Below are 27,797 nucleotides of genomic sequence, written 5' to 3'. Positions count from 1 at the left end.
AGTAACGATTACTAGAAATTGCCCTGAATCGTCGGAGGGAAGTCAATTCCAAATCAGCAGTAAAACATTGTCTAGCTATGTTAAAAGCAATGTTTAACATATCGTACCGTACCGACCGGTACAACCGGTATATACCGTACCGGCTACTAGTCCGGTATATGTATTATACTTGTTTCGTACTAGACCTAATACCGGCTAGTATTTCGGCCTTTATTTATTTATTTATTTATTTATTTTTTATCTTCTCAAACTGTAAGCTCATTTTTTTACCCTTAATTCAAATCAGACTATTTGTAATATATATATATATATGTATTTATGTATAATTTATTCATATATACTATTATTTTAGAATATAATTTATATATAATTTATTTATATATCAATTATTCTGAAACGGTACATAAAACGATACTGGTATCGAAATCTTTCATTCCAATATCTTAATTGGTACAGTATTCTAAACTTTGGTTAAAAGTGTTGATTGTTAGTTCATTCTATTTTTTTAATTTTTATAAATCTTAAAAAAATACATAAGCTTATTAGTAACAATTTTTTTAAATATTTAAAAATGTAATAAATTAAAATAAAATAATAAAAACCAAGTAACAAATCCAAGAGACACGTTAGCATTTTCCTTTCTCAATTTGCCGTATCGCATTTGGCTTTCGCTTTCCAATTTCCAGACCAGGCGAAATCCTCAAACAAGGAACCCGTTTCGATTCCCGATAGAGTTGAGCGTATCTGATCGCCGCACTCTTAATACAAGAGAAGACTCTTTTAATTATTGAGACAGCGTTGCGCATTCAATTCTGCACGGGGAGTCTCCCAACTCTCTCCCTCAGCCACAGCGGGTGACAGCGCACACATTTTCTGTGCGTGGAAAAAAGGTTTGTCTTGTTTTGGATTAACTGTTCCAAATCGCAACAATTTATGGCGTCATATTGTCGCCGTATAAGCGCCGGTGCTGTGGTGTCTGACCGGACGATACGTCTGCGGCAGTCATCACGGACCGCAGAGATTCTGCGGTTGCCTCGCAATTACTTCAATCAACAACGGCCGGGGATCGTGCTGAGATCGCGGCTTTTGGTGGTGGAAGCGGTGGGATCCAGAGGGGCGTGGGAGAGATCGGAAGGCAGAGGTAGAGAGGAGAAGGCGGTGGGCCCGTGCTCGTACTCGTTGGCTGAGAAGACCGGGAGCGAGGATCGGACGGTGGAGGCTGAGGAGTCTACGAGCAGAGATCGGACGGTGAAGGTAGCGGTAGCAGCCGCGGTGACGGTGGTGATGGGAGTAGGGAATCGGGTGATGTATAAGCTGGCCTTGGTTCCTCTCAAGCACTACCCCTTCTTTCTCGCTCAGCTCGCCACTTTCGGGTACTTCAACCTTACCGCTTTTTACTCTCTCTAGTCGCTGCTATTGGTTAGTTATTAGCTTGATGCTATTTAATTAGAAAAAACTTCAAAATTTAATGAATCATGACCACCAGATTAAAAATTATTGGCAGGGGATTTAGATCAAGCTTCTCGAGCTTCAACTTCACTCTATCTGTTTATTTTTTTTAATTTTTTGGTCAATATCTTTTTTCTGGTTCGCTATGTCTGCTTCTATGGAATTTCGTGCACACGTACCAAGTCTAATCTATAGTAACAACACAGTCACGAACCCAGCTCAAGCCTCAACGACCCCACCCCCATCCACCCATCCAGCCGAGTCGCCGACAGAGCTGAAAAGTTCTTTATGGTTGGTTTTCGAGCCACACACTAGGTTCGGTCTAGCGGTAAACCCAGAATTTTGAATAGCAATGTACACAACCTTTCAATCTTTACATATTATTTTTTTAAATTTTTTATGAATTTATTTTTTTAAATTAATTCAATTTTTTATTCATTATTTATATATTAAAGATTTGATAAAATAATAAAATAATAAAAATTAAAAAAATAATAGTGTGTGGAGGTTGTGTGAATAGTATAAGGTTGTATAAATTTTTTGAATATAAAGATAAAATATTAAAATATTTTTATTATTTTAAAATTTTAAAAAAGTTAAATTGTTTATTATATTTTATATAAAAATTTAAAAAAATTATAATGATTACGTAAGAATTTTAAAATTGAAATTAAAATTTCTTAATGCCAAACCGAACCTAACTACTCTACTGTTGCAATTGTGTCGTGATAGCTCGTTTAAATCGTTAGTCACTTTTTATTTTTTGCTTTCTTATTTTTTTTACTTTTTTTAAATCGTTAGTCACTTTTTACTTTTTATTTTTTATTTTCTTTATTTTTATATTTTTTTTAATGTATTGAAATATTTTTTAAAAAATAAAATAAATATATCAATATATTTAAAATTACTTTCTTAATAATTAAGCAAAATAAATAAATTTTTTTACCCAACAATTCACTGCAGTGGTTAGCCATAGGCGGCATACATGCTTCTCTCTTATCTTAATAAGGGTAATGGTCAACTGAATTAGACAAATTGGGTTTTTCTTGCGAGTACGACCAACCCACTAGATCCAAACTCGTTGGCTTCAACGTATGGCTCGCTCGCAGCCTTTTTTTTTTTAAATATGCACGTTCTGCACGCTGCATTTCTGTTCTTCGTTTTTCTAATTGTCTTTTAACCACCGGTGGGCGGCCGCCCCCGACGCCGTGACCAAATCAATAACTTGCGTTTATTTGCGTGAGCCTACAGGCTATGTGGATATCGAATATAGTGAGTGTAACATTTTAGCGACTATACTAAAGGCAAATAATATTATCGAATAAAAATATTAGAGTTAAAAAATTATTTGAACGTTATTTTTATTTTAAAAAAATTATATTATTTAATGTCTTATTTAAAAATTTAAAATAATTAAATAATAATTAAAGAAAAAAGTTAAAAATTAAAAATTAAAAAATATTTATATTTAAATTATATTTAAAAATAAAATTATAAACAATTTTGAAATGATGATAATTTCTTCCATGTGAAGCCCTGATACTTGTAAAGCCAATGATACACGATTACGTGTGTTATACTTGTTGATGTTACTCGATCGGGTAACAAACAAAAAATTGCACTCAATGGAGGAAAAGGAGAGAGATTCCCCTCGCTGCGGTGTCACGTGTCAGCTACATCGGGAAGGAATTAACTTTTGGGAGAATTCGTCAACGACGAAAAACATGGAGATGCGGCAGACGCCGCGGCGTGGGACAGCTTTAAGTGGGTGGACCCTACTAAAATGGACTGGAACCATACGTCCGATGAGTGGTGGGCCCGAGTTGAACAAAAGTATCCAACGTCGACAGTTTGTGTAGATTCCATAGAAATGACCCCCCAATCATGTTTTTCTTTCGACTTTTATGCTGGACCACTTGGCAAACTGTCTTTTAGTGAATCGAGGTTTTTCTTCTAATTGCCTTTTTCGTCCGCTGCTGACTCGGACTCCTTTTGTCGTCTTTGCTTTTCTTGTGTGGTCCAGAAAGAAGAGAATCGCATCCAACTTCGGTCGAATTACGTGATAGGGAAATGATATTTGTAGTCGTAGTTGTGTAAACGGCGTGCAGTCGTGGTTGTGTAAGCGGAGTGCAGTCGTTTTGAAAAAAATGAATTAATATAGGACTCACATGAAAAAAAACTAACTTTTTAATCGTGAACCCTACTCTTTTTCAAAGCGATTGCGCGATATTTACAATTCCATGACTGTATGTAACATTGCTCTACATGATAATTCCCTCAAAGTCTTTCCAAATAATACTTGGATACTCTCCCTTAAAAAGAAATTAAATAAAGGGAGTGCTTGTGCTGATCAAAAAGTATGTGGCAATTTGAATGTTGCACCCGACAATTTTAGCAACTTTTTTCACAAACAAATTGTTCATCATTTTATAAGTTTCAATATGAAGAGTCGACGATATGATTCCCAACGGTGTTTTTGTGATTTGATTGCAACTAAGGTATTGTAAGCGACTATGCGTATAACCTTATTATTTTGAAAACAATTGAAAGAAAATCTCAAGAAGCAAACGTTTACTACTTGTGTTTTAATTATTCTTCAACTGTGCGAAGTATATATATAGATTGGATACAGTTTCCATACATAAAAATTTGAATTCTTTGTTTTGGATTCTATTTCTTATGCTCGGTATCTCTCTTCTTTTGTTATAACTGTTTTATTTAAAGAAAATTCTATATGCTACTACTATCCCATTATGTAAGATGTCGCACATTTATCACAATTAGATGACTCTTATTGAATATTTTTTATCATCCAATAATAATAAATGTAATACATCTTACATAGTGGAATGAGATTGTGGTGTATAACATTACTAAATTAAGGTTGTCATATAACATTACAAAGTTAAGGTTGTCAGTTTTTTTTTTTTTTTTTTTAATGGAATTATTAAATTACTCTAGGGATGCCTTCACTAATGTGGACTAACTTATTTGTATGTTGTGTTTTCCAGATATGTAGTTGTCTACTTCTCTATATTGTATCTCCGGTACCATGCTGGCATTGTTACAGATGAGATGCTTTCCATGCGGAAAGGTCCATTCCTTGCCGTTGGTCTCTTGGAGGCCCTTGGTGCTGCTACTGGAATGGCAGCTGGAGGTAAAAGGCCATTTCATCACGCTTTTTCTTTGTTCCCAATTTTACCTGGTTCATTGGATGTTCATCTCTGAAAAAACTTAGTTGCTAAATGGAAAATGCTTTGCTGTTGATGTTTTATACGTACTTCCATCTTTTAGTCAAATATTCCAGTCAGTTGAAAATTGAAAATTCAAACATAAACGGCTAGTTAGTCAAGTAATTCTTATGGAGACTATCGGAGCCATATTTATTTCAAGCAATAGTTGTAGTCTGAGGGCATACAGCAAATCTCAACTGTTGCTGAATTTGGGGTTTCTCTATTTGGGCTTGTGGTTCTCTTTATAAATGCTGCTTGTTATTTTTACTTGTAATCTGTCTAACCGCTTATGATTGTTTTTAAATTTTTTCATAGATAAGTGTGATAGTTAGCTATTTCTTCTTGATAGAGTCATTAAAATCTCATATGTTTTATTTCTTTCCCTTCCTTGGATCAGCAATTCTTTCTGGAGCATCGATCCCAATTTTGTCTCAGGTAAGAGGCATTTTTAATAACTTCTTTATTTCTCTGTTTTCTAATTCAAGGTGAATAATCACTAGATTTTATTTTGGTAGTGCCTTACTTAATATTGTTGTTTGAAACATATTGTTCGATCCAACCATATTGTTCCGTGTAGGGAAACTTCAAAGTAGGGAAAAGCCAGCGATTTAACCATTTCTGTGTAAGGAAACTTCCGAGGGTGCGGTGCACGGGACCGGGGTTTACTCTGCAGGGGTGGGTCCGAAGGCCCTGTCTTGGAGAGGTTCCCCGACATTAAAAAAAAAACGTATTGTTCGATCCAACCAGTTTGTTTTGCTTGACCAGAAATGAAATGGATCATTTGCATATTGATTAGGGACAATATGAAACTGAGAATAAAAGTAGAAGTGCATATGCATATTTTGAAATTATACAAATTAATTAAGTTAATTCTTGCACTAATGTGATACATGATATAAATGTTACATAACTTGTTATATGCTACCAGGTTGTATCAGGAACCTTGTATCCATTAAGTTCTGTGGCAAAACTATTTCTCTGGCATAACCAATCTGGTCCTACATTTGTCTACACATATCTAGTACTATATGCCCACAAGCTCATGCTTGCTTAAGGCCAGACAACAACTTTTCCTTTTTTGGAAGGTGATATTGAACTTGAATAATTGATTTCCTGCAATTATTTTGCAGACTTTTCTTGTGTGGCAAATTCTTCTGTCAATTATTTTCCTTGGAAGAAGATATAGAGCAAACCAACTGCTCGGATGCTTTCTTGTAGCACTTGGCGTAATCATAACTGTAGCAAGGTAAGTTCTATATACATACCTATACACACACGCACAGTTATATTTATGCCCTCATGTTGAGGCTCATCTATGATCAATTATTTTCTGCTTCTCTAAGGAGTAAGGATCGTAGAGTTTGAAAAATAGGTTTTAACAAAAGGCTTGGGTCAGTTTATAATTGTGGCCAATCGCTCAAGTTTATTGACTGTACAAGTTCTTGGGAATTTAAATTTAATGACATGCACATAGAAAGATCTAACTGGACCCAAATGTGGGTGAGGTTTGCTGGAGATTATGGAACGAAAAGCTTGATAATTTAAAACTGCTTTGCAGTGTTAATGACACTGGTTGGCTGTGGAGTCAGTAGATGGGGTTTTCATCTTTGCCTTTTGGCTAAAATAGCAGAATCTTTTTCTCAGTAATATAGTTGAAGTCCTGCGAAATATTTGAGGTGAACTGAAGCTAATGCCTATTTTTATCTTGTTAATCATTGCATTACACGGATCATAGTCAAGTCCTTTGGTAGTGATTAAGAAGAAAGCTTAAGGAGAATACTTGGAGTGGATTCTGTATTGAATTATAGAAAGCTAACAGAATCCAACTTGTAGTTATAGCCATAGAATAATGGACTACCCCTTCTGTTTGTATGGCCATCTGAGGTGGAGCTTGTTCTCACTCCGATGTTAAGAAGCAAACTATAAAATATCTCGGAAAAGCTAAGTAGAGACTGGCCTGTTTTTGAGTAAGTGATGTGGAACTAATGCTATGCTAAAATTTTGATCAATGATATTGAATTTACATGATGTGTACTATGAACAGTTTACTGCTTTCAAGCACACCACGTATGGAAATCTGTTAAATCTTTGCAAAGTAGATCCCTAAAATCCATTGGCCTGCAAGAATTGTTATTAGAGGTCCCTTAGATATTTTATTAACTTTATTTACTTGCCCCTGTTTACTTCTGCAGTGGATCTAGTGCTGGACAATCATTAAAGGAAGCTGGTATATTTTGGAGCCTTTTAATGATAGTTTCATTTTTATTTCAAGCTGCCGATACAGTGTTGAAGGTTGTTTATTGTTCTGAACGATTATTGAACTTTCTCAGTTTCTACCTTGAATTTCTCTGCAGTAACTGGCAGCATGTTTATCATTTGTAGGAAGTAATCTTTTTGGACGCTGCCCGGGATTTGAAGGTATGGAAGATTAGAGACTCTTTTTATGATGAGAAATGATTTGTGCAAGCCCTTGTAAAAAAGTGGACCCCACCTTTAAAAAGCGTAAAAAGAAACTGTTCTTTATTAGTGGGACCCACTTTTTTACGAATGGCTTGTATGAGGCTTGTCTATTTGGGACTTGTACATAGCATTTTAATCGTTTATGATATGTTCCTGATTGGCAGTGAATTCTCATTTCCAAATGTTCCTGTAGATTATAGACTCAGTTTCTACCTTGTATTGCTCTGCAGTAACAAGGAACCTAAACGTTTCTGCTCAATTTTAAACTACATTTATTTTCTTGAAACTGGATTGGGGCATGAAAAAAGGGCGTATAACATTGAATAAAACCCCCTACCAAATTATGACACACTAGAATGAAAAGGTAAAATATTTTAGAAGACGAAACGTGATCTTACATGCTCATGGCAAGATGAAATGACTCATGGATCGTTAAACAGAATCAATTTTACTCATGTAAGATTCTAAAGTTACCAAAATTCTGTGCATGTGGGCAAAGTGTGCTGTCTAAACTTGCCAGTGTTTTCATTTATTAATTATTTCTACAATAGTTTGTAATATTGATATGACTGATTAAAAAAAAAAAAAAAAGAGTTAGCAACATTGATATGATTCCATTGTTTCTTTTACAGGGAGGTTCAGTAGACCTATTTGTTGTAAATTCCTATGGATCTGCCTTCCAAGTAGGTGTCTTGTAGTGAACTGAAAATATAGATTCTTACATTCATAGAAGAATTAATTTCTCTATTTCAAAATTATTTTCGTTATAAAACCTGATTGGAAATAATATGCTGGATATATGTTTTAATGCAGGCCTTCTTTATATTCCTTCTCCTACCTTTTTTGTCAAAATTATGGGGCATCCCCTTTAGTCAACTGCCAAACTATCTCAAAGATGGTGCAGCCTGTTTTCTAAACATTGGTACTTTGTCAAGTGGTAAGCTAGAATTTGTTGGCAAGTTGTTTTTCAGTACATGGTTCTATTACTCTTATCTCCTGGTTTGCTCTAATTTGTCTGATTGTGGTTAAATAAAAGGAACAAAAAATATTTGCAGCACAGCTCTTACCCTGACTTTAGGCTTCATTTTCCAAGAGTACTTTAATTGGGCATTACAGGTCACCCACCCTCATTTTCCATATGGAATATAAGGCTGCACTTCCAAGTTGTTAGTAGAGTTCAGTTTAATCCCTAACAACAAAAGAGGAAGAAAAAGTCTTTCATTAACCACGTGTTTGTGCTGATAATTGCATTCTAGGGTAGATGAGGATGCGCACTTAACTTGCATAACACAACCATTGTGCTACTTTTTGGTTCTTAGGGGAAGTGAAGTTGTAAGCTTACTTTTATTCGAGTTTTATTTTCTCCAGCAGTATGGCCTGGCTGCATCCTTATGCCATTCAGTTATAATGGCAGAATACTATGGTAAATCACACCTCACTTGACAATATTAATAAACTCCCTGTTCCTGATTTCATTTCATCGAAACAAAAGATTCTGCATATAATATAAGGAATTTATTAATGTTTTATGAGGTATCTAAGATTAGAATCTTGAGATACTATTATCTGAGAGATATTTAGGTAATTATAAAAATGTGGCTTCATATCCACCCCTGATTGTATCAATTCTATGACATAAGTTGAGGTGGAGGATCACATAGAAAATGATATTTTTTTTTACATTTTGTGAAAACTAGCAGCCGTTGTGTATTATAATGGTAGAAGCCTCTGTCGGTCAAGTACAACTGCCTGCTTTTTAGTCTTAAGAGCGGCAACCTGATGTAAAATAGAAGCATATCGTAACCAGCCCTCCCGGGCACACATGTAAGTGGGACCAGTACTTGATAATGATCCTTCTCCTTTGAGCACCATACCACTGTATGATGATTTTTATGGGTCTTCTCCCTTGACCTGGTTACCCATTTGAAATCATTTACTAGTATCTATCCTGTCCTGATTATAAACTGACAGGTAGAATTAAAAAATCCTTACAATATCATGAATTCTGCTGGTTTATGACTATATTCATCAATTATGATATGGAACTGAGTGCTCCCACGGTTTTGAGTCTATACGGGATTCGACAGGATTGAAGTTTTGCCCAACCGATATGGTATATGCAAGTGCTCCCACAGACCACAGTTCTGCTAGACTATTATGTTTTGAAAAAAGTTTTGGATTGAGTCCCGCTTCTTTTAGCTGAGATGGTTCTCATTTTGCTACAGTTTTTATTTTTATTTTTTTTCCTCCTTTCATTTGGAATATGGTGCTCAAGCATATCATAAAATAAGCTCCTATCCATATCTGATTCAGTATCTATTCATATCCCTCCATTCTTGCTATGTTCTAGTTACGTCAAAGTAGGCCCTTTCTTTTGAGATAATAAGGTCTAGATTCCAAAAGGCTGAGTATTGTGTAATGGCATGAACAATTAGTAAACTTGAATGAGTTGGAGAAGAGTACATGAATGTGTTTGTTCATTAAAATAAAAATTCTGGTCACAAAACATTTCTATTAAATACAAAAATTCATGTAATATGGCGGTGCGGCCTAATGGCATTTGCCCCCCTCTCATGAGGGATGTCCAGGAAGCGACCCCCTTGTCAAAATAAATGAATAGATAAGAAATGGGGAAATGTGAGAAAGATAGATTTAGAATTGCTTGCAGTATATCAATTGTGATATGGATGCGTAGTGGCAGTAGTGACCCCTTATAGTTATCTAGCAATGCTGAGGAGACAGAAATGCAACTAGATCTATATTTAAATGCAGTAATTCATAAAGGTCATGTTTCCAGAGCATGAATGAATTGTTCTTAATAATCAACAAAAAATAAAAATAAAAAGTTATGTTACCAACTTACCAGTATGTAAGATCTGAAGAGATAGACGTGCAACTAGGTATATTTGGCATGGTCTGATATCCAGATTACCATTCCGCCTACCTTAGTTACCTTTCTGCTATATTGAGGTTGCATTTTAAGTGGAGTGGTTTTCATTCAATTACATTCAAATTTGGTTGTCAGGATGTGATGGTGCTCCACTGCTACCTTTGTTGTTTGTTGCTGTCAATATGGGTTTTAACATATCATTGCTGTATCTGCTCAAGATCTCTTCTGCTGTGGTGTCTTGCCTTGCTTCTACATTTTCAGGTATGTCCTCCGGTCTTGTAGAAGGTTAGCCTGCAGTAATTTTCCTAGAGGGTGCAAGCTGTGGCTTAGTTTTTCTATGGTTTGACTTATTTCTCTTGACAAAGGATTTGATTAGCATCAGGCATGATGATGAGGCTAAAGGTGCCATTGAGATCGGGTTGAGTTTTGCTCGAGAGTATTAACCTAACATTCACATAATACAAAGTGTCTCCATCCCCCATTAAACATTGCAGACCTAACATCAACTGTCAACTAATTATAATACAAACAAATACATTTCCAATTCTATTGGCATTTTAACCCATATTCAGGTCTGATTTTATTTCAATCTGCCCCCAACTACTTTTGTTTACCCATCCTAAAAACCTGTATGATTGAATTCTTATGACAAGACAACAATCTTTGTGCAATTACTGGTGTTGGAGTCTGCTTCAAGATAATGACTAAAATTCTAGCTCTGCCCTGATTAATCAAATAACGACAGTACACTCAAGACGTAATGAAAGGTTACTTTCCATGGCAAATCCATCTCTCCCTTAGAAAAGAATCCAGTGGTTACTCAGGAAATCAAATCGGGGTAAAGTGGTGACAGATGAGAAAGAAATATCTTTGCCTTCTGTGTGAAGCATGAATATGACTTTGTCACCACCTCACGTTCGTCTATTGTAGTTCTACACATTTTTGACAATGCAACTTATTGGTTTGTAATTTGTGGATTAATTTACTTAATATGTCGGTCTGTTTTTGGGTTTACATGGCAGTACCGATAGCTGTTTATGTGTTCACGCTGCCGCTACCATACCTTGGAGTTGGATCATCCCTTCCGGCAGGCTTTGTTGCAGGAGCCATCATTCTTCTTATGGGATTGCTCATCTATGCTTGGACACCGTCTGTTTCCACTTCCGAGTAGATGATGATCCTTATGTTACAAGCAATATCGTTGCTATCAAAGTGTAGCCAGACAATTCCAGCTCCTTGCTTTCTGGTTTTAGCTCAAGTGAGGAAGAGAATAGAGGAATGCTAATTTTCATTGCATTTGTGTTTCTGGCAAATAATGCCGAAGCAAGTACAATTTCATTCTTCTTTTCTTTTCTTTTTTTGGGGGGGGGGGGGGGGGGGGGGGGGGGGTGGGGAAGTGGTTGTCTATATTTTAATGCCTTGAGAAGGGATGTGACTGGGATTGGGATTCAAGAAATAAGAAAAAGAAGATGAGATGTCTATTAAATTAGACATTGATCGTCACAAATGGAGACCTTTGAGATTAAAAGAAAAATGCTTAAGTAGACCCTTTTTTTTTTGTTCCTTCCGTTGTTATTCACATTTCTTCCCATCACTTAACTTTTCTATGCTAGTGCCAAACACAACAAAATTGACTTGGAATGAGGGGAAAAATGGCCACAAAAATCCTCCTGCAGACTTTATTAGTAAAGCCTAGAGCCAAAAAAAAAGGAAAAAAAAACAAAACAAAAAACAAAATGAGAACTCTAGGCAAAGCCAATGTGCAACAAATCAGAAAAAGAGATGTTCATCACGTACAAGTCGATGCAAAACTAGACAACTCCAAACCCAGCATATCAGCAGCAAGACGTACAGTTCCTTCTCCAGAGCTGTTCTCACCCATTTCCATGAAAATTTAGACAGACATGAAGACAGTAGTAATTCGACAAATTCTACTAAATGGGAAGATTGATGGTGTGATTATGATCTATGGAAGGAAGGAAAAACCAGAACAATTTTATTGAAATGAATTAGCATCTACAATACTCATTATCTGTGTAGTGGATATTTACAAAAAACTATTCAACTATGCTCTTCCACACCTACAAATCAGATAATCTACAGAATATCTAATGATAGATAAATCTAGACAAGGTAATTCAGCCCACGTAACAGGCACCGCCCGCCCTGTTGTTTCATGATCAACCTCATCTATTATCATTAAATAAAAATATAATGACCTGGACTGGCATCTATATCATCAAGGCAGGATGAACTTTGCCGCTAATGCGCTACTTATGTGGCAGTGATTTCGAATCCATCTTTGTATTGCTCTATAGCATGATGAGGCAAAATCAGCATCTCCAAACTAAAACATCCTCGGTTTTAGCCAACATATGGTTTAAGTTTCCATTGAATCCCCCCCTCTAGAGAAATTCGTCAAGAACAATATCAGCAGGGTCTCCAATCCAGGGCCGGCCTTCTCTCCATTTAAACTTAACTCTTAGCTTCCCATTAGCATCCACTCCAACTACCTGTCCCCTGCTAGCATGTGTCTCCATTCCCCATCCCCACCTAGGTGTCACTAATCCTTCCCTAAATCTGACCATGTCACCTACCTCAAATGCTCTCGTCCTCTCCACCTCATATTCCTTGCATATCCAGAGGGACTCCATAAAGCAAAACGACAGCCAAAGTTCCCCTTCCTCCAAGCGATGAACCACACCAACACTTTTGGGAGTCACTTCTCCCCAATGATAAACCGGTGTCACCACAGATGATTTGACCCTTACCCAATCTCCAACTTTTAACATCTCTTCCTCCACCAGCTCCACTTCTGATGGATCAAGCATCCATGCCTTCAAGACATTAGGAGTGTATGTCCTTAGTTTTCCATCTGCATCAACTGCTGTTAGAGAAACGATGCTAGCATGTGTGTAACCTGACCACCCAAATCGCGGATCTTTTATAGTGGATTTCACCCTCACCCGTTGCCCAGTTGCAAACCTATCCACTCTTTCTAGCTCGGAAACATGCCCTGTCCATAATTCCGACTCTCCACAGAACCCAACAAGGATGGTGCCATCCCACCCATCTCCTTTATACCCTATTCCTTGTACAACACCAATGCTTCCAGGTTGCAAGGATTTCCATTCAGTGGCATCATTATTTAATCTTACCCATTCTCCAACCTCAAACATCTCCTCTACCTCAAAATCTGCAGGATCTCCTCTCCAATAAGCTGACAAATTGAAGAATGAAACTCTTATTTCTCCATTAGCACTTACAGCAGTTACAACACCTCTTGAACTGGGGCAAGCATCTCTCCACCCCCATCTTGGTTCTGTCAATCCAGCACGGAACCGAACATGCTGCCCAATTTTTATCTGAGCAACTTTTTCAACTTCTGTGCAGTGAGCAATGAATTTACCCTTACGAAAACAACTAACCAACTCTAAATAAGAGTAATCCTGTAAGCTGTGAACTACTGCTATGGAAGAATTGAACTTATTGTCTTTCCCAACGGTATTCCATTCATAAACTGGTCTTGTTCCCATACATTGCTTCAACCGAACCCAGTCACCAACTGCCAATCCCGATAACCTTTCTGCATCACCGGGAGCAACTTTCCACAAGCTCACTCTGCCAGCAACTCTCACCTAGAAAAATTTTCAGAAGCAACTCTCTATTACTAATTTGAAGAACTCAACAATTACCAGCACACCTCACAACAGAAAACTAATACCAAGAATAATAAAATGATGAAAAAAAAAGCATACTCACATTAAGGGTCCCATCCATGTCAATCCTTGTGATTTTCCCTGAGGTAGATGGAGTTTCATTTGACCACCCAAGTAATGGCTCATTGATAGATGGCATCACTCGGATCTCTTCTCCAGCTTGAAAAGGTGAAACCTTCTCCATATCTGTCATGGAGCAAGAGAAAGTTTTGCTCCTGAAACAGAATGAAATGGCCATATCACCATCCTCCACCAAGCTATGAATTATTCCTATACTGTCCCTGGTGACATCTTCCCACCCATATTTTGGAGAGGGTACTGAAGCTTTAACTCTAACCCAATCACCAACCTGCTCATTTTGGAATGTATCAAATAAAGAAAGGATATTACCTTGAAGCTTTAACTCTAAGCTTCAATAGATGTTTCTTAAGTATATTGGTATACAAGTTACCATTAAAGAAGGGTTATTACCTTAAAATTCTCCACCTTTTCCATGTCTGAAGGATCAGCCCTCCATGGTATGTGCCGTTTTGGTATATCAATTATCAGAAGACCATTACTCTCTATGTCGCTTATTTTTCCAACACTATGATGCGTCTCACCATCCCAAGGAAATCTGGGTTCTGAAACAGATCTCTTTACACATACTTGGTCACCAATCTGTATGTGTACACAACATATTAAATTCTAAGAAGAGAAAAATAAAGCAAAAGGGAAATGGAGCTTTTTTTTTTTTTTGTCCTTTTTTGACAAGGAAGAAAGGGGAAAGGGGGTAATGAAAATTAACTTCTACATAGAGAAAAATTTCCTAACCCTGAATGGGATGAACGGCTCCAATTCCTCTGGTTCACAAAGCCATGGGCTTGGTAAGTAGCTAAATTCTATCAGAAGACTACAATCAGGTCTAATACCATAAACTATCCCAATACTACCAGGGATGACAGCACCAAAACCATGCTTTGCTGTGTGCAGATTGTGGCAAACTCGAACCCAGTCACCAACCTTGAACTGTTCAACCCTTTCAAAATCTGCAGGGTCAGCCTGCCATCCCCTAGATGCACCAGTAAATCCAATTCGTATGATTCCATCATCATCATCAATACACAGGACAGTTCCAATGCTGTCACGTGATTGTCCACGCAAGTCATACCTGAAAACATGACAGTATACTCTTCAAACTTTGAAATAGTTAAAACTTCAAGTGACTTCAGGCATTATTTTAAAAACAAAGTGGTTGAAGTAAACATAAAACTGATCTCTATAAAAGGTATATGGATAAACGAAACTATTTGTGCTTCCTGAGTACAATAGCTTAACTCCGACATGATTATTGAAAGCCCATATTGTTATTTGTCATTTTGGAGTATTGCAGATATATAATCAATGAATTTTAAGTTGTGAAAAATAGTATCACAACTAACCTGGTAAAGCCAAGTGGGCTCGGGGACAGGCAATGAAATACAAGTTCCCTTAACGACAAGGTCAGAGATTTAAGAGATTATGGTCACTCCTGATTGTGTGGTCTGGATTGCAATGGCACTGTACTCGTGTGCACTATATAGCCCTTTTGGGGTATGGCACAGATAAGTTTATCATGTCCTTTATATATATATACACACACACACATATGATTAGTTTATCATGTCCTTAGGTCATGGCAATTAGTGGTGATGACTTTACTATGATGAGGATTGGCAACCATGAAGCATGAAGCCTAAATTTTGAAGATGGTTAAGGAATGGAGCACCACTCAAACCTTGGCTTTTCAATGGCAGCCTTAAGTTGCACGAGTTGTCCTCTATCCAAAGGGATGACTTTTATAACTTCATTGACCAAGACACGAGCTACTCCAGTGCAAAATGATACAACAAGGATGTTGCCGTCTTGGACACTTTGTACAAAACCAACACTCCCATGCCTTGCACCTCGCCAGCCATTTACGGGGGTTGTCACACTTCGTTTAAATTTCACCCAATCCCCCACTTCAAATCTAGAATATCAATCAAAATACAAAATGAGTCCATAAAAAGTTTAACATGCTTTAAGGAACCTAACTGTAGTATCATACCATCAGTTACTCACATTGTTGGAGACAGATGAAGTCCCTTTCTCATAAGTGCTTCCATAAGATCTTCAGAAATCCATTCTCGTGGTAGGGCTTCCAGTAAGTCACGCAGTGTCTTACCACTGTTATCGGTCACAAATAGATTTTCTCAAACATTTATTCAGCACAACTCACTGACTCAGCATCACATTTGATAACAATGCTTTAACCATGTATGATTTACTTGAAGATGTACAAGCCAAGAATCTTAAAAATCCTTTTGAGAAGAAAACTGAATCAAACAACTCTAATGAGCTAATACTTGCCTGTGGTTCCTTACTTCAAGGGCAGCACCTGGATACTGCAGCATAACTACGATGCACTCAAGACATTCCCGTATATACTTTGCTGCATCAGCAGCTATATGAAAAGCATTGTCACCATCATCATCCTGATTATGATTGCCATAAAAGACATCAGTTGATAGACAAGCCTTACATACCAAAGAAAGCTTGAGATACAAATTAACCTTCCATACCAAACTTAATTACAGAATTTGAGGGATAAAATTATATTAGTGTTACATAAAGATTATGCTGTAGATCTGTACAGCTATCCCAGACAGTAAATCAGGTGGGGCATGTCAGATTGTGCCAATGATAAATATGGACACTTCTCATATCCAATCCCACATTCACAACTTCATGTAAAACCATAAGGAGTTCAAAAGGCAGGAGTTTAATATAATCAGAAACAAAATTCTTCTTTATGAGATGGATTCATATTACAAATAAATAATATATCATTATCAAACTTAAGCATATATCTGTGTCTGGATGTGATTGACCACATATTTTTTCAACAAACCAGATTTAAAAAAATATATATATCATTTTTCTTGTCAGAAATAAAAGTTCGTTAGATTTTTAAAAAATGATAATAAACACTACAACAGAGAATAGTTATTTTTTTCATAAGATAGGTTTTATTAACATTCAAGAAGAAAGAAACAAAAGCATTATGTATACTTCAAATACATCTAATGAGAGAGAGAGGAGATCAAGAATATCCTGTAAGCTAAAGCTAGGAAGGCATAGGTGGGCTTTCATCCAATGGTAGAGTGAATTACAAAAAAAGCTGAGTTCTTCCATGGTCCTTCTATTATCTTTGAAACTTTAGTCTTTTTTTTTATCTCCATACACACCACGTTAAGCAAATCGGGATCATTTTCCATAAGGTCTTGTCATGATCACTTTCGTACTGTCCTTTCAGCATGCTAATTGATCCACCACCCATCTAGGCATTACCCATATTAGCCTAGGCTAAAAACTGCTTGCCACAAGGAGGTAGCTACCACATAGAGAAGCATGCCAACCTGTTCATAACCTTGCAAGTTTAACACCCTTTTCATTATGTAAATGCATTCTCCATAACTGTGAAAAAGCTATTTAGCAGCTTCCATAGTGATCAGAGCAATTCTAGAAGCATCTATTTAAGCTGAAACAGCAAAAGGCCCAGTATTCAAGTTCCAATACAGCTGAAAGAGTACAAGGTCTTTTCTTAAGTGTTTTCTTTTTAAAGAAAAAAGGCATCAAGTTCAGTCCATACCACCAGGTTTTGGCCATGAGAATTGTAACAAAAATATTTACATATGAGTTGGCTCTTCTACTGGTGGATGTCTAGATGATGCCCGTCAAAGTGATCAGGACCAATCACACTGCTGTTCACATCTGACCAATATTTTGCAGTCCTCTTTATTTTAACATTGTCAAATGATTTTTTGTCATGAAGAAACTCAAATGCAATTGAATAACTGACCTAGTTAAATCAAAATAGTTTTATGTCCACACCATTCTTTTATGAGTACTTTACATGCCAAATGGGACTCACTAAATGGTGAGTCCTCTTTTTGTTTTATTATTCCTAGGCTGGAATTGTGACAGTTTATCATTCATTCATGCAGACATGGCATGATGCAAGTGGTCACTAAATTTGGTAGGAACTAGGGTACTATAGCTGAGTCGTTTGATATGAGTGACACTTCTAAGATTAACAAGATAACCATTTCAATGGAATCAGGCCAAGGTTGCTAAACACATACAAGCGCACACTCATGCACATATGTTATATATATATATATATATATAGAGAGAGAGAGAGAGAGAGAGAGAGAGAGATTTATGATAGACGCGACAACCATAAGTTATTCTTTACATACAACTGCTGTAATGAAAATCAAGAGTTGAATTTGGTCTCGTTACAAGTGGACTGTCTATCTTTCAATAATAAAGCCAACTTGATACATTTTTCCCTAAACAGGGCATATGCATATGCCAAAAGCATACACTAGTATAAAAATAATTTCCAAATTATAGGACATGTGCAACAACTATCCATAAGAATCCAATGTATCTGTACTGTGCTCAGAATATAATTGGCAAAGGTACATTTTCCTCCAACAAGTAGCATTATTTAGGAAAGCCTTGGATGATTCACTAGTACAAAGATTCTTCTCATATACATATTTCAAAAGTAAAGTTATAAACAAGAAGCAAATAAAACTCAGATCGTAGCTCAAAGAAAAAGAGCTCATGCCTATCCTTTTATGGGAAGCTATTTTCCATTTATGGGACAGAAGACCATTTGGAGGAGCAAGGCCCCAGTGAAAGCAGCCTTCATTTTTTGGATGCCTATCCATACCATGGCATGTTGGAACTGGGAAAGTGACATGCCATGGTGGTAGAATGGTGTTGAGCATGTGGACGAGAAATTGGGGAATAAGTGGATCATCTATTACTACACTGTGACACAGCTGGCATGTCATGGAAAGCTGGTTTAATTTGTACAGGCTAAATTGGGTAATACCTTAGAAAAGTGGCAGATCTTTTAGCATTCTGAAAAGGGTGTTATAAAAGGTGATCAAGAGTGCCAAGCCCTACATTGGCTACTTACTACATGAAAATAGGCTTTACAAGTGAATTTAGAAAGCTTCAAATTGACTGGTCTTTTTGGGGTTATAGCACAGATGTTGCTAGTGCCTTCCTTGGGTTGTACACAGTTTGCTGGGTTGTTAAAATTGTTTGAGAGTCAGTACAATGAGACCTTGTAGAAGATGATCCCGGTTTGCTTGATGTGATCTATAGGGAGGGAAACAATGATCTTATTTTGAAGATGCCGCAGCAACCGAATATAACAATGGGATTAAGTTTTCACCAAAATTTTACAAATAGCAGTAACATCAGGTATAGAAATCTATAGGACCAACCTGCATATTGCAATCTGCTCCAGCAGATAATAGTAATTCAACACAAGGTTTTGCACCCTTTGCCAATGCCAAATGAAGTGGTATCGTATTGTTCACATTCCTGATGTTCACATCGACTCCAGCATCAAGAATGATCTACAAAAAAGCAAAGCAACCATTATAAAGTTATTGATCCAGTGCCAAAAGTAATTTCAGTAAATTGAAACTCCATTTAAGAATTAAATAACTAAAACAGTCACTAATTACACACACATACTAAAATAAGCACAGAGATGGTAGAGAAGCCCATCAAATCACCTTAACCAACTCAACATCATTGGCCATGGCAGCTGTATGCAAAGCCGTTCTAAATTGTTGTGTATCTTGGGCAGTTGGGCTTGCTCCAGCTGCAAGCAGTATTCTCACCAGCTCTCTACCCTCTACAAAGAGTAGTACTATTAAAAACATAAGTGATACAATATTTACTAGACAGAGTAAAGAAAAATAACTCTCATCCCAGGTACAGCAGACACATTTGCTCAGCAGAAAAATAAAGGAATAGGTTTCATATAAATACGCTTTTGATCTTTAACCCAATTCAAGTAACAGGTCTCATGTAAAACTAGCTTTGTACGACATATTAAATGCTGTGAAAACCAATGCCAGGGCATCATAAGACCTTAGTCTGAGCAGAGCTCAGGAGTTCAAAATAGGGAAGCAGTCATCTAGGTCCTGAGATGTGAAGGCCATAAAATAAATTTATCAGCATGTGTTGCGGCCATCCACAACACTAAAAGGAAGGCAAGCTGCAGCTTCCATTGCATATTAGATTGGAACAGACTTATTCCCATTACATAAAACAAAGTACAGGGGATAACATATTTGCAGAGAACAAAGATGTTCCTAATTTAGCTCGAGAACTTAGAAGAATATAAAAAGGTCCATATTGAATTTGATAGAAAGATCAATATTATAAGAAATCAACAGTGCTTGACAACAGTAAATTTCTGACAATCAACTTTACCTGTCTCACGATCTTTCTTTATAGCAGCTGCCATACATAGTGCAGTTCCAGCTGAACTTGGTATGTCAATAGCTTCAGAAATTTCTTTGGGTGATGCAATTTCTGCCCACCTCTTAACTATAGCAACATTTAAAGTTGATATACACAAATGCAGAGGACTGAAATAACAAAAGGGTAATTATCATTCATCTGTTGAGAGAAACAAACAACAAAATGATAAAAATAATTTCTTTAGAAGTAAAAATTTTATTTATATCAATAGAGAAATGGGCATAACCCAAGAATACGAGAAGTATACAAAAGAAGACAGACACCTATTGCACATGACTACATATATTGCACAGTTTCATTAAAAATGCTATTAGTCTTAGTGGTAAAGTTGCTGTTATTATTGTGAGTATATCATTACTCTATTAGTATTTGCTTACACATGAATGGAGAGTAGGAGAGACAGGCACATAGGGTACATCCACGATGTAACTTTTAATTATTGTTGATATTTGAGATTTGAAGACCCAAGGAAGGGAATAAAATACTACATTCAATGACCGATAGCAGCCTCTCAACCATATCGTCCATTCAGTGAAAAAGCCTAAACTAGATATTGTAAAATCTACACCCCAATTCCAGAAAGAAGAAACAAGAATAAGCCTAAACTAGATATTGTAAAGTCCTGTGTATTTGGACAATGCCTTGCTTCTTTAATATTAATAAAAAAAAAAAATTACCTATAAAAAAAAAAAGATACTGTAAACATAGTTCTAGCTTTCTAAAGACCTAATGCCCTAATATACTTGCCTAAAAACTAGAATTCCTGGTTGATCTCCAATCAATTTAAATCTTCAAAATCAAAGAAAATATTTCACACTTTCCAAACATTATTAGACCCATGCTACAAATGTTGATTACGCCAATAAGAAAAAAAGCAATATGAATGGCATGAAAAAAGTAATAATAAAATCTTCAAATACTTAATATTTATATGTCTATACAAGGAAAAAAAAAACTATCTTATAAGCTACCAATAAATCTATCTTATAAACTATCTTCAAAGATTGTGAATGCACAATGGGGGGGGGAATTAGGAATTTTTCTTTAGTACTTCAAATTTTTTGGGTGAACAATCTTGCAGGGGATATGGATATTTGTAATGCTTTATTTTAGTACTGTTTTGCTTTAGCTTGTACTTAGGTGTATTCTCTTTTATACTTCATGTGTACTGGGCTATGCCTATTTACTTGGAATAAAATCTCTTATACCTATAAGAAAAAAAAAAGCTACCAATTAATCAAAAGTACAGGAAAAGGAAGAAACCTTCACCAAGACAGTCAACAACGAAAATACTTTATGTTTTAGATCTACAACTATTTCCTTTTGGAGTGATCGTGTCTACTATTATTAGAACATAGCGATTTTATGCCATTATAGCCATTACAACATTCAGACTTCCATAGTTATGACGACATGTTAAACAACACCATTTTGAATATAATAAATACTATCCATGTCTTGGTAAAGCATATAGTAAAGTTTCACAGCTTTGATTCTTACGTAAGATCTTTTGAACTTAGGACACCCATTGATTTACAGCCCCCATTTTCCAGCACTACAATAGCACACTCAGTGAATTTCTTGGCAACGGCGATATGCAGTATAGTTTCACCATCAGCATCCACTGCAGTGGGATCAGCTCCCGCCAACAGTAACTCCTGTGCTTGTTATTGAGAATTTGAGAAAATATAAAAGAAAAGAAAAAAGAAAAAAAGAATACTGTGACCTCAACCCATGGCTGGCTAAGAAAACAACTTACACGCATACAAACAGGTTGCCCATAAAATGCACAAATATGAGCAGCAGATCGACCCAAGCCTTCCATTGATCTAGATAAGACATTAGCTGATTTTCTGATTAGAGCACGTACACATTCAGAGGACCCAACTGCTAAAGCAAACACTATTGGAGGATTCCCATTTTCATCTGGGACATCCACATCAACACTACCATACTCCAAGATAGCATCAACTATCTCCGGGCAACCCCGTCTACAGGCCAAGTGCAGAGCGGTTTGACCCTCAGCGTTATGTGCTTCCAACAGAGAAATGATTGAGCTGCTATTGTTCCCCAATGCAGACTTGGCAAGCAGATCCCTGCATATGCAGAGAAGAGGAGATCAGAGGTTTGGAAGAATGACAATGATCCATAAATACATACAAAATGTCTGATGCAGAAAAGTAGTGTGTATGAAAATGGACTGACCTAACACCATTCAGATTCCCTTCAGACACAAGTTGATGCAGATAGTTGCTTTTAAGAAGGGAAATGTCCAGCACAGATGTAGGGGATCGTTCCAACAGATCTATTCCAGAACCATTAGCCAGTTCACTGGATTCCACAAAGAATGCTTCATATATCCAGACAACATAATTTTTAAAATTCAAGGTAAGAACATATATATTCACATTCCATCTTTGCAGCATATATGATGCAGAAATATCTATGCCCGGAGCAAAGCAAGCTCATTGGTCCACTTCCTCCAACCCCTAGCTAGCATAAAATTAGTATTTAACTTGATGCCTATGATAGTCCTGTTTATTATTGTGTCTGTGGTGTCGTAGAAAGGTCATGTGCTACCATGTGACCTTTTAATGAGTTCAGATGGTTGGACTTATTACTACATTCGCGGTGAAAGAATGAGGTTTTAGGATCATGAATTTCTATTATATGCAGCCTTTTTTAAGTTATTGTCAGCAGCTTAATCATATCTGTTGTACAAAATTTCAGATGTGAATATTTCTTGGGACTCCTTGTGTAACGCCCCAATGGAAGGCCCAAACCACATGGCCTATTGTCCAAAAGGCCTAGTCAATGATACAATTGGAGCTCTATTGGAACCTTATAAAGAGCAAGAGCTTCTCCTTCCCAAGCAATATAGGATTCCATATACCACCTACCCGTATCCTTATCATATGAGGTATCACATTTCCAATGGAAGACCCTAACTACATGGCCTATACTCCAAAATGACTAGTCAATGATATAATAAGAGCACCATTGGAACATTATAAAGAGCAAGAACTTCTCACTTCCAAGCAATGTGAGATCTCATACACCACCTATCATTATCCTTATCATATGGGTATCACAATTTACCCTCCTTAAATTCCCGAAATTCTCCTCGAGCCTGTCCATTGTTGGTGGCACGGCTCAAGTGTCACATTTCTGGTTAGAATAAACTCTGATACCATTTGTAACACTCCAATAGACGACACAAACCACATAGCCTATACTCCAAAAGGACTAGTCAATGATACAATTGGAGCTCCATTGGAACCTTATAAAGAGCAATAACTTCTCATTTACAAACAATGTGGGATCTCATTCACCACATATCCTTATCCTTATTATATGGGATATCACACCTTGAGCCTAGATTTAACATTTTGTTGTTCAAATTGAATCCTACTCTATTTCTGCTATGATTATTTTGTGTTATTTCTAGGAAATCTTCTTAAGGCCTTGTTTTTGTAAATTAGACTGAGCTAAAGGTTGCAACATTAAGCTATTGATGGTTTTGAATACAAGTCATTGAGATCAGAAGATTAAGGCCCGCAGACAGATGGCCGAGACTAGAGAATCAAGTTATGATTCCATAAGCAGGTGATTCCATAACCTATGGCAGCACAAAACTCGTAAATAGAAGACATGTTAGTTAATGGCTCCATTAGTACCCTGGTTTATTCCACAACTTCACCTACTAATTAGCAGTTCCAATTTCCTATTATATATTTAATTGTGTAATATGGAGAGTTTCAGAGGATAATATTTTTTTGATAAGTAGTTTCAGAGGATAATATTTAAAGAAATGTACATATAACAATGGTACTTCACTTATAAATAGAATAAATACATCAGGTGGAAAGTGCGGATTACGTACTTATTTGAACTTGTGGGACTGTGAGGTATTCGTTGCAAATGGCGAAGAAATATAGCAAGCATTGCATTAAAATTTGGTCTTCTTGATGACTTGCACTGTAAGCACTCTCCAATCATTTTCCACAAATCTCTAGGGATCCCAACACCTACAACACTTGAATACTGTAGAGGTGGTCTTCCATCCTTGACAACAGCACGATAGATTTCGTCTGCACTTAAACCATCCCATCTGCACACATCATCTTAGGTAAGTAAAGAGAATTTTTACGTTTCAAAATTTACAGGAAAAAGGAGTACAACACATACGGAATGGAACCAGTGCACATTTCAACTAGGGCACAACCAAAACTCCAGGCATCTGACGCTGCTGATATATAATTCACATCATCCCTGAATAAGTGTAGTGGCTTCTTTAAAGGCTCCCAAGTTTCTGGAGCTGTGTAATGTGGACTCAGCGATGTACAATCAATGCACCAGTGCATTTTTGAGCAATCAGCCTCTGGACCAGGTCGAGCTTTTCGGCAAGAAGGTTTCTTCAGGATTATTGGAAGCCCATAATCAGAAACCACTGCACAGCCATTTGAATCCAGGACGAAATTGGATGGCTTCAGGTTCATGCATACTACTCCAGCTGCATGGAGTTCGGCCACTCCACGTGCAATGTCTGCCCCATATCTGCATTTAAGAAATTCGAACAAAAACAATGATACCAACAAACAAAGCAGAATTAGAAGTAATTTCCGATCCTAAACCTATCAAAAAAAAATTTCCGATCCTAATAAGTTATAAGGATGAATGAATCCAGTTAGAAGAAGGAATGGCTGTTGCAAATTAGAAGAAGGAATTCAATTAACTATTTTCCAAGCAATTTTATAATGAGAATATAAGATATGGAACCGTAATTTATGACTCGGACATATGCCCGGACAGACTAAAAAAAACACAATAATCCACCAACCCACTATCAACATAAGATAGAAATTTGATTCAAGGTTCACACAAAAGCCTCGCCTAAAATATCTGTCATAACTGCAACTAACATTGATAGCTCTATCGGTAGCTCTATCAATGGCATTTATGGCACAAATGAATTGTCTCCTCCACAAGCAAATCTGTCCGGTACATGAGATGAGCTACCTCAATGGAAATTCCTCTTCTCAACACCAAGGCTCCAGATTAAGATATACAAAGGTATGATAATGTGGAAATAGCTAATTTGAGGACATAACACATGATCATATTATCAAGCTTTGTCATCATATGAGAATTTCTCTCTCCCATAGAAGAAAATAAGCAGAAGAAGGCTCCTTAACTTGTAGCTTTCTTTGTTTGGATGGAAACATTGGGAAAAATTACCACCGTAGAGAATCTTAGGAAGTAGCATGTTTTAGTGATTTACTAGTGTTATATGTGAAATAATAATAATAATAATAATAAAATTGGGGAAATGGTTGATACCTCGTGCTTCACTGTAATGTAGCCAATGCGTTATGGAGTTCCATTTTCAGCATGATTGGGCTACAGTCGGTAATGCCTCAACAGACAATAGATGTTTTGATGTGTTGGAAGGGCCAGTTGATAATCTACATTAGTGTAATTGACGGGAAATCTGTCATTTTTGATGTGGTGTATTTGGTAGAAAATAAATTATCGAATATTTGGAGATTGCAAGAGTTCTTTCTCAGAACTTGATAATATTTGGCTGAGTGCTCATGTTTCTTTGTTTCTAGTTCTCAAGGCTTTCTTACTCCTTTTTTCTCCTGTCGTTTAGGTAATCTCTCCTGTATACTCTTTCACTTGGGTAGCACCTAATAGCTTTCTATTAATATTAATAACTTACTTATCAACAAAAGAAACGCTGTGCCCGCCCACACACAAGCTAAGCTCAACACTTAATTAGAAAAAAGAAGAAAGTACTAGGCTCGGCAATAACACCGAATAAGTTTAAAATAATTAAACTCGTAAAAAGAACATCGAAGATTCGAAAATTAGAATTTCCAAAAGATTATGCTTCATGCTAACAGTTTATAAGCTTTGTTACACAGAAAAATATATACGCAAATGAGAAAATTCTGAACATACACACACAAATGAATATTATGCTTGAACTTGTCCAACCAGCAAATTCGATTTGAGCGAAAATTCTCATTACAAACGTCGAAGGCTTAGAACTTAGAAGAAAAGATAAGGTTTTACCTAAGGATTTGCTCGAGAGTGAGGCGGCCACCACTGCGCCGCATCTCGGACTGAACCGAACCGTAACACCTCTCCATGACGAGGCACAAACGATCGCCCTGCTTTACCACCCCATGAAACGCGCAAACGTTCCTGCACCACGTCGAGGAAAGCCGAAGCTTCTCGAGCTCCCCTTCCACCCAATCACTGTCCGCCACGTCCCCAATCTCCACCAACTTAACCATCACCTTGTGCCTACACCTCAAAGCCCTTAGCTCCCCCGACCACCTCTCCGCTCTGACTCCCCCAGCCCCCTCCCCGATCCTCTTGATCAACCTCATCTCGTGATCCAAACACAGACTCCTGCCCAATCCGGTGCCCCCACTTCGACAGCGCGGGCTACGAGGAAGAGGCGGTGCAGATTCCGATTCCGATCCGTCGTCTTCCTCCTCGCTTAAGTCATCTTCGTCAGAGAGAATGGGAAAGAGGGAGTAGTTCTTGGGTAGGGAGAGGACGGAATTGCCAACGGTGGATGGGTGGCGGCATTTGGGGCAAAGGAGGGTGGGTTTGGGAGGGGCGGAGTAGGAGGAAGAGGAAGAGGAAGAGGAAGGAGGGACGATGCGGGAGAGGCAGATTTTGCAGAAGCAGTGACCGCATTGGAGCAAGAGAGGGGCGTGGGAGTCCTCGTCATAGGGAGTCTGGCAGATTAAGCAGCTGGGGATCCGGATCTTCTTCTTCGAATTAGATGGAGAATTCTTCCGCATGGCGCTTGGTTGATGGAATCGGAGTGGTTGTGAAAAATAAAAGACTTTTCTGGTTGGGAGAGAATTCTGAAGAAAAAGAAACCGGGGGAGACGATGGGGGAGGGGAGGTGGACTTGGACCTTTTATACGGTTCCATAATCCACGCCTCGGTAGGTGAGTATGAACTCTGCTTCCTTTTCTTTTTTTTTTCTTTTTTTTTTTTTCCTTGCCACGACGGCAAAAAGGGATGGGGGAGAAATAATAGAATGGGACCAGCCTTCTACGTACTCCTCCTCTTAAATGCGTAAATATATATGTAATGTATAGTATAGCTGTGAAATATATAAATATTATATAATTATTTAAAAAAATTATTTATTATTAAAAATTAAATTTATTTCATATGATTTTTATATTTAATTATTTTTTTAAAGTAATTATATATCACTTGCATCTATAACTATAACTATTATTTTTCGTTATTTAAAATATTAATAAAAAATAAATTTTCTTCAAACTATTAAAAGTTCTTAAATTACCTCAAATTAATAATTTTTATCTTAATTTAATTAATACTGTCAAGATAAATAAAAATGGATAATATGACATTTGATAGTTAAGGTTGGATTTGAATAGTAAGGAATATTATCGTGAATAGTAATAAAAAAATAGATAAAAAATAATAATAGAAATTAAATAATAATAAAAAATAATTAATAGTAATAAAAAATAGATAAAAAATAATAATAAAATAATAAATAATAGTAGAATATATTGAAAATAGTACTTTTAGTTGAGAATCAAAACTATCAATCTTTTATTGTTGATATATGATTTCTATTAATTGTAGTAATTTCGAGTGCAAATTGTAAAATTTTTATTT

At 36.8% G+C, this 27,797-nt stretch overlaps 2 protein-coding genes across 2 annotated transcripts; one reads left to right on the top strand and one right to left on the bottom strand.

The window, feature by feature from the left end:
* The first annotated feature begins 671 nt into the window (after window positions 1-671).
* Window positions 672-11,365, top strand: LOC122295066 (protein CLT3, chloroplastic). The gene is made up of 10 exons (XM_043104094.1): window positions 672-1,373; window positions 4,461-4,606; window positions 5,080-5,117; window positions 5,813-5,928; window positions 6,875-6,974; window positions 7,065-7,100; window positions 7,775-7,825; window positions 7,956-8,079; window positions 10,168-10,293; window positions 11,055-11,365. The coding sequence occupies exons 1-10, from the start codon at window positions 934-936 to the stop codon at window positions 11,201-11,203; spliced, it is 1,326 nt and encodes a 441-aa protein (XP_042960028.1). The 5' UTR covers window positions 672-933; the 3' UTR covers window positions 11,204-11,365.
* A 642-nt stretch (window positions 11,366-12,007) lies between these two features.
* LOC122295065 (E3 ubiquitin-protein ligase KEG-like) lies at window positions 12,008-27,100 on the bottom strand. The gene is made up of 16 exons (XM_043104092.1): window positions 26,193-27,100; window positions 24,303-24,671; window positions 23,998-24,225; window positions 22,320-22,445; window positions 21,874-22,210; window positions 21,615-21,772; window positions 20,064-20,221; window positions 19,358-19,479; window positions 19,061-19,195; window positions 16,122-16,246; window positions 15,834-15,938; window positions 15,508-15,741; window positions 14,565-14,901; window positions 14,223-14,411; window positions 13,795-14,100; window positions 12,008-13,670 (listed from the first exon to the last, which is right to left on the bottom strand). The coding sequence occupies exons 1-16, from the start codon at window positions 26,933-26,935 to the stop codon at window positions 12,438-12,440; spliced, it is 4,905 nt and encodes a 1,634-aa protein (XP_042960026.1). The 5' UTR covers window positions 26,936-27,100; the 3' UTR covers window positions 12,008-12,437.
* Between the last annotated feature and the right edge of the window lie 697 nt (window positions 27,101-27,797).

The sequence above is a fragment of the Carya illinoinensis genome, chromosome 14 (assembly GCF_018687715.1).
Source record: "Carya illinoinensis cultivar Pawnee chromosome 14, C.illinoinensisPawnee_v1, whole genome shotgun sequence".
In the NCBI taxonomy this organism is placed as follows: Eukaryota; Viridiplantae; Streptophyta; class Magnoliopsida; order Fagales; family Juglandaceae; genus Carya; species Carya illinoinensis.
Note: the sequence above shows the minus strand (reverse complement) of the source record. Positions and strands in the feature narration are given on the sequence as shown.

Excerpts from the sequence above, each read along its gene's own strand:
- LOC122295066 (XM_043104094.1), top strand. The coding sequence starts at position 934 with ATGGCGTCATATTGTCGCCGTATAAGCGCCGGTGCTGTGGTGTCTGAC. Across the intron at positions 5,929-6,874 it reads GTAATCATAACTGTAGCAAG|TGGATCTAGTGCTGGACAAT; the intron begins GTAAGTTCTATA and ends TTACTTCTGCAG. Across the intron at positions 7,101-7,774 it reads ACGCTGCCCGGGATTTGAAG|GGAGGTTCAGTAGACCTATT; the intron begins GTATGGAAGATT and ends TTTCTTTTACAG.
- LOC122295065 (XM_043104092.1), bottom strand. The coding sequence starts at position 26,935 with ATGCGGAAGAATTCTCCATCTAATTCGAAGAAGAAGATCCGGATCCCC. Across the intron at positions 14,902-15,507 it reads GCTGCCATTGAAAAGCCAAG|GTATGACTTGCGTGGACAAT; the intron begins GTTTGAGTGGTG and ends TCATGTTTTCAG. Across the intron at positions 14,412-14,564 it reads AGCCGTTCATCCCATTCAGG|ATTGGTGACCAAGTATGTGT; the intron begins GTTAGGAAATTT and ends GTACACATACAG.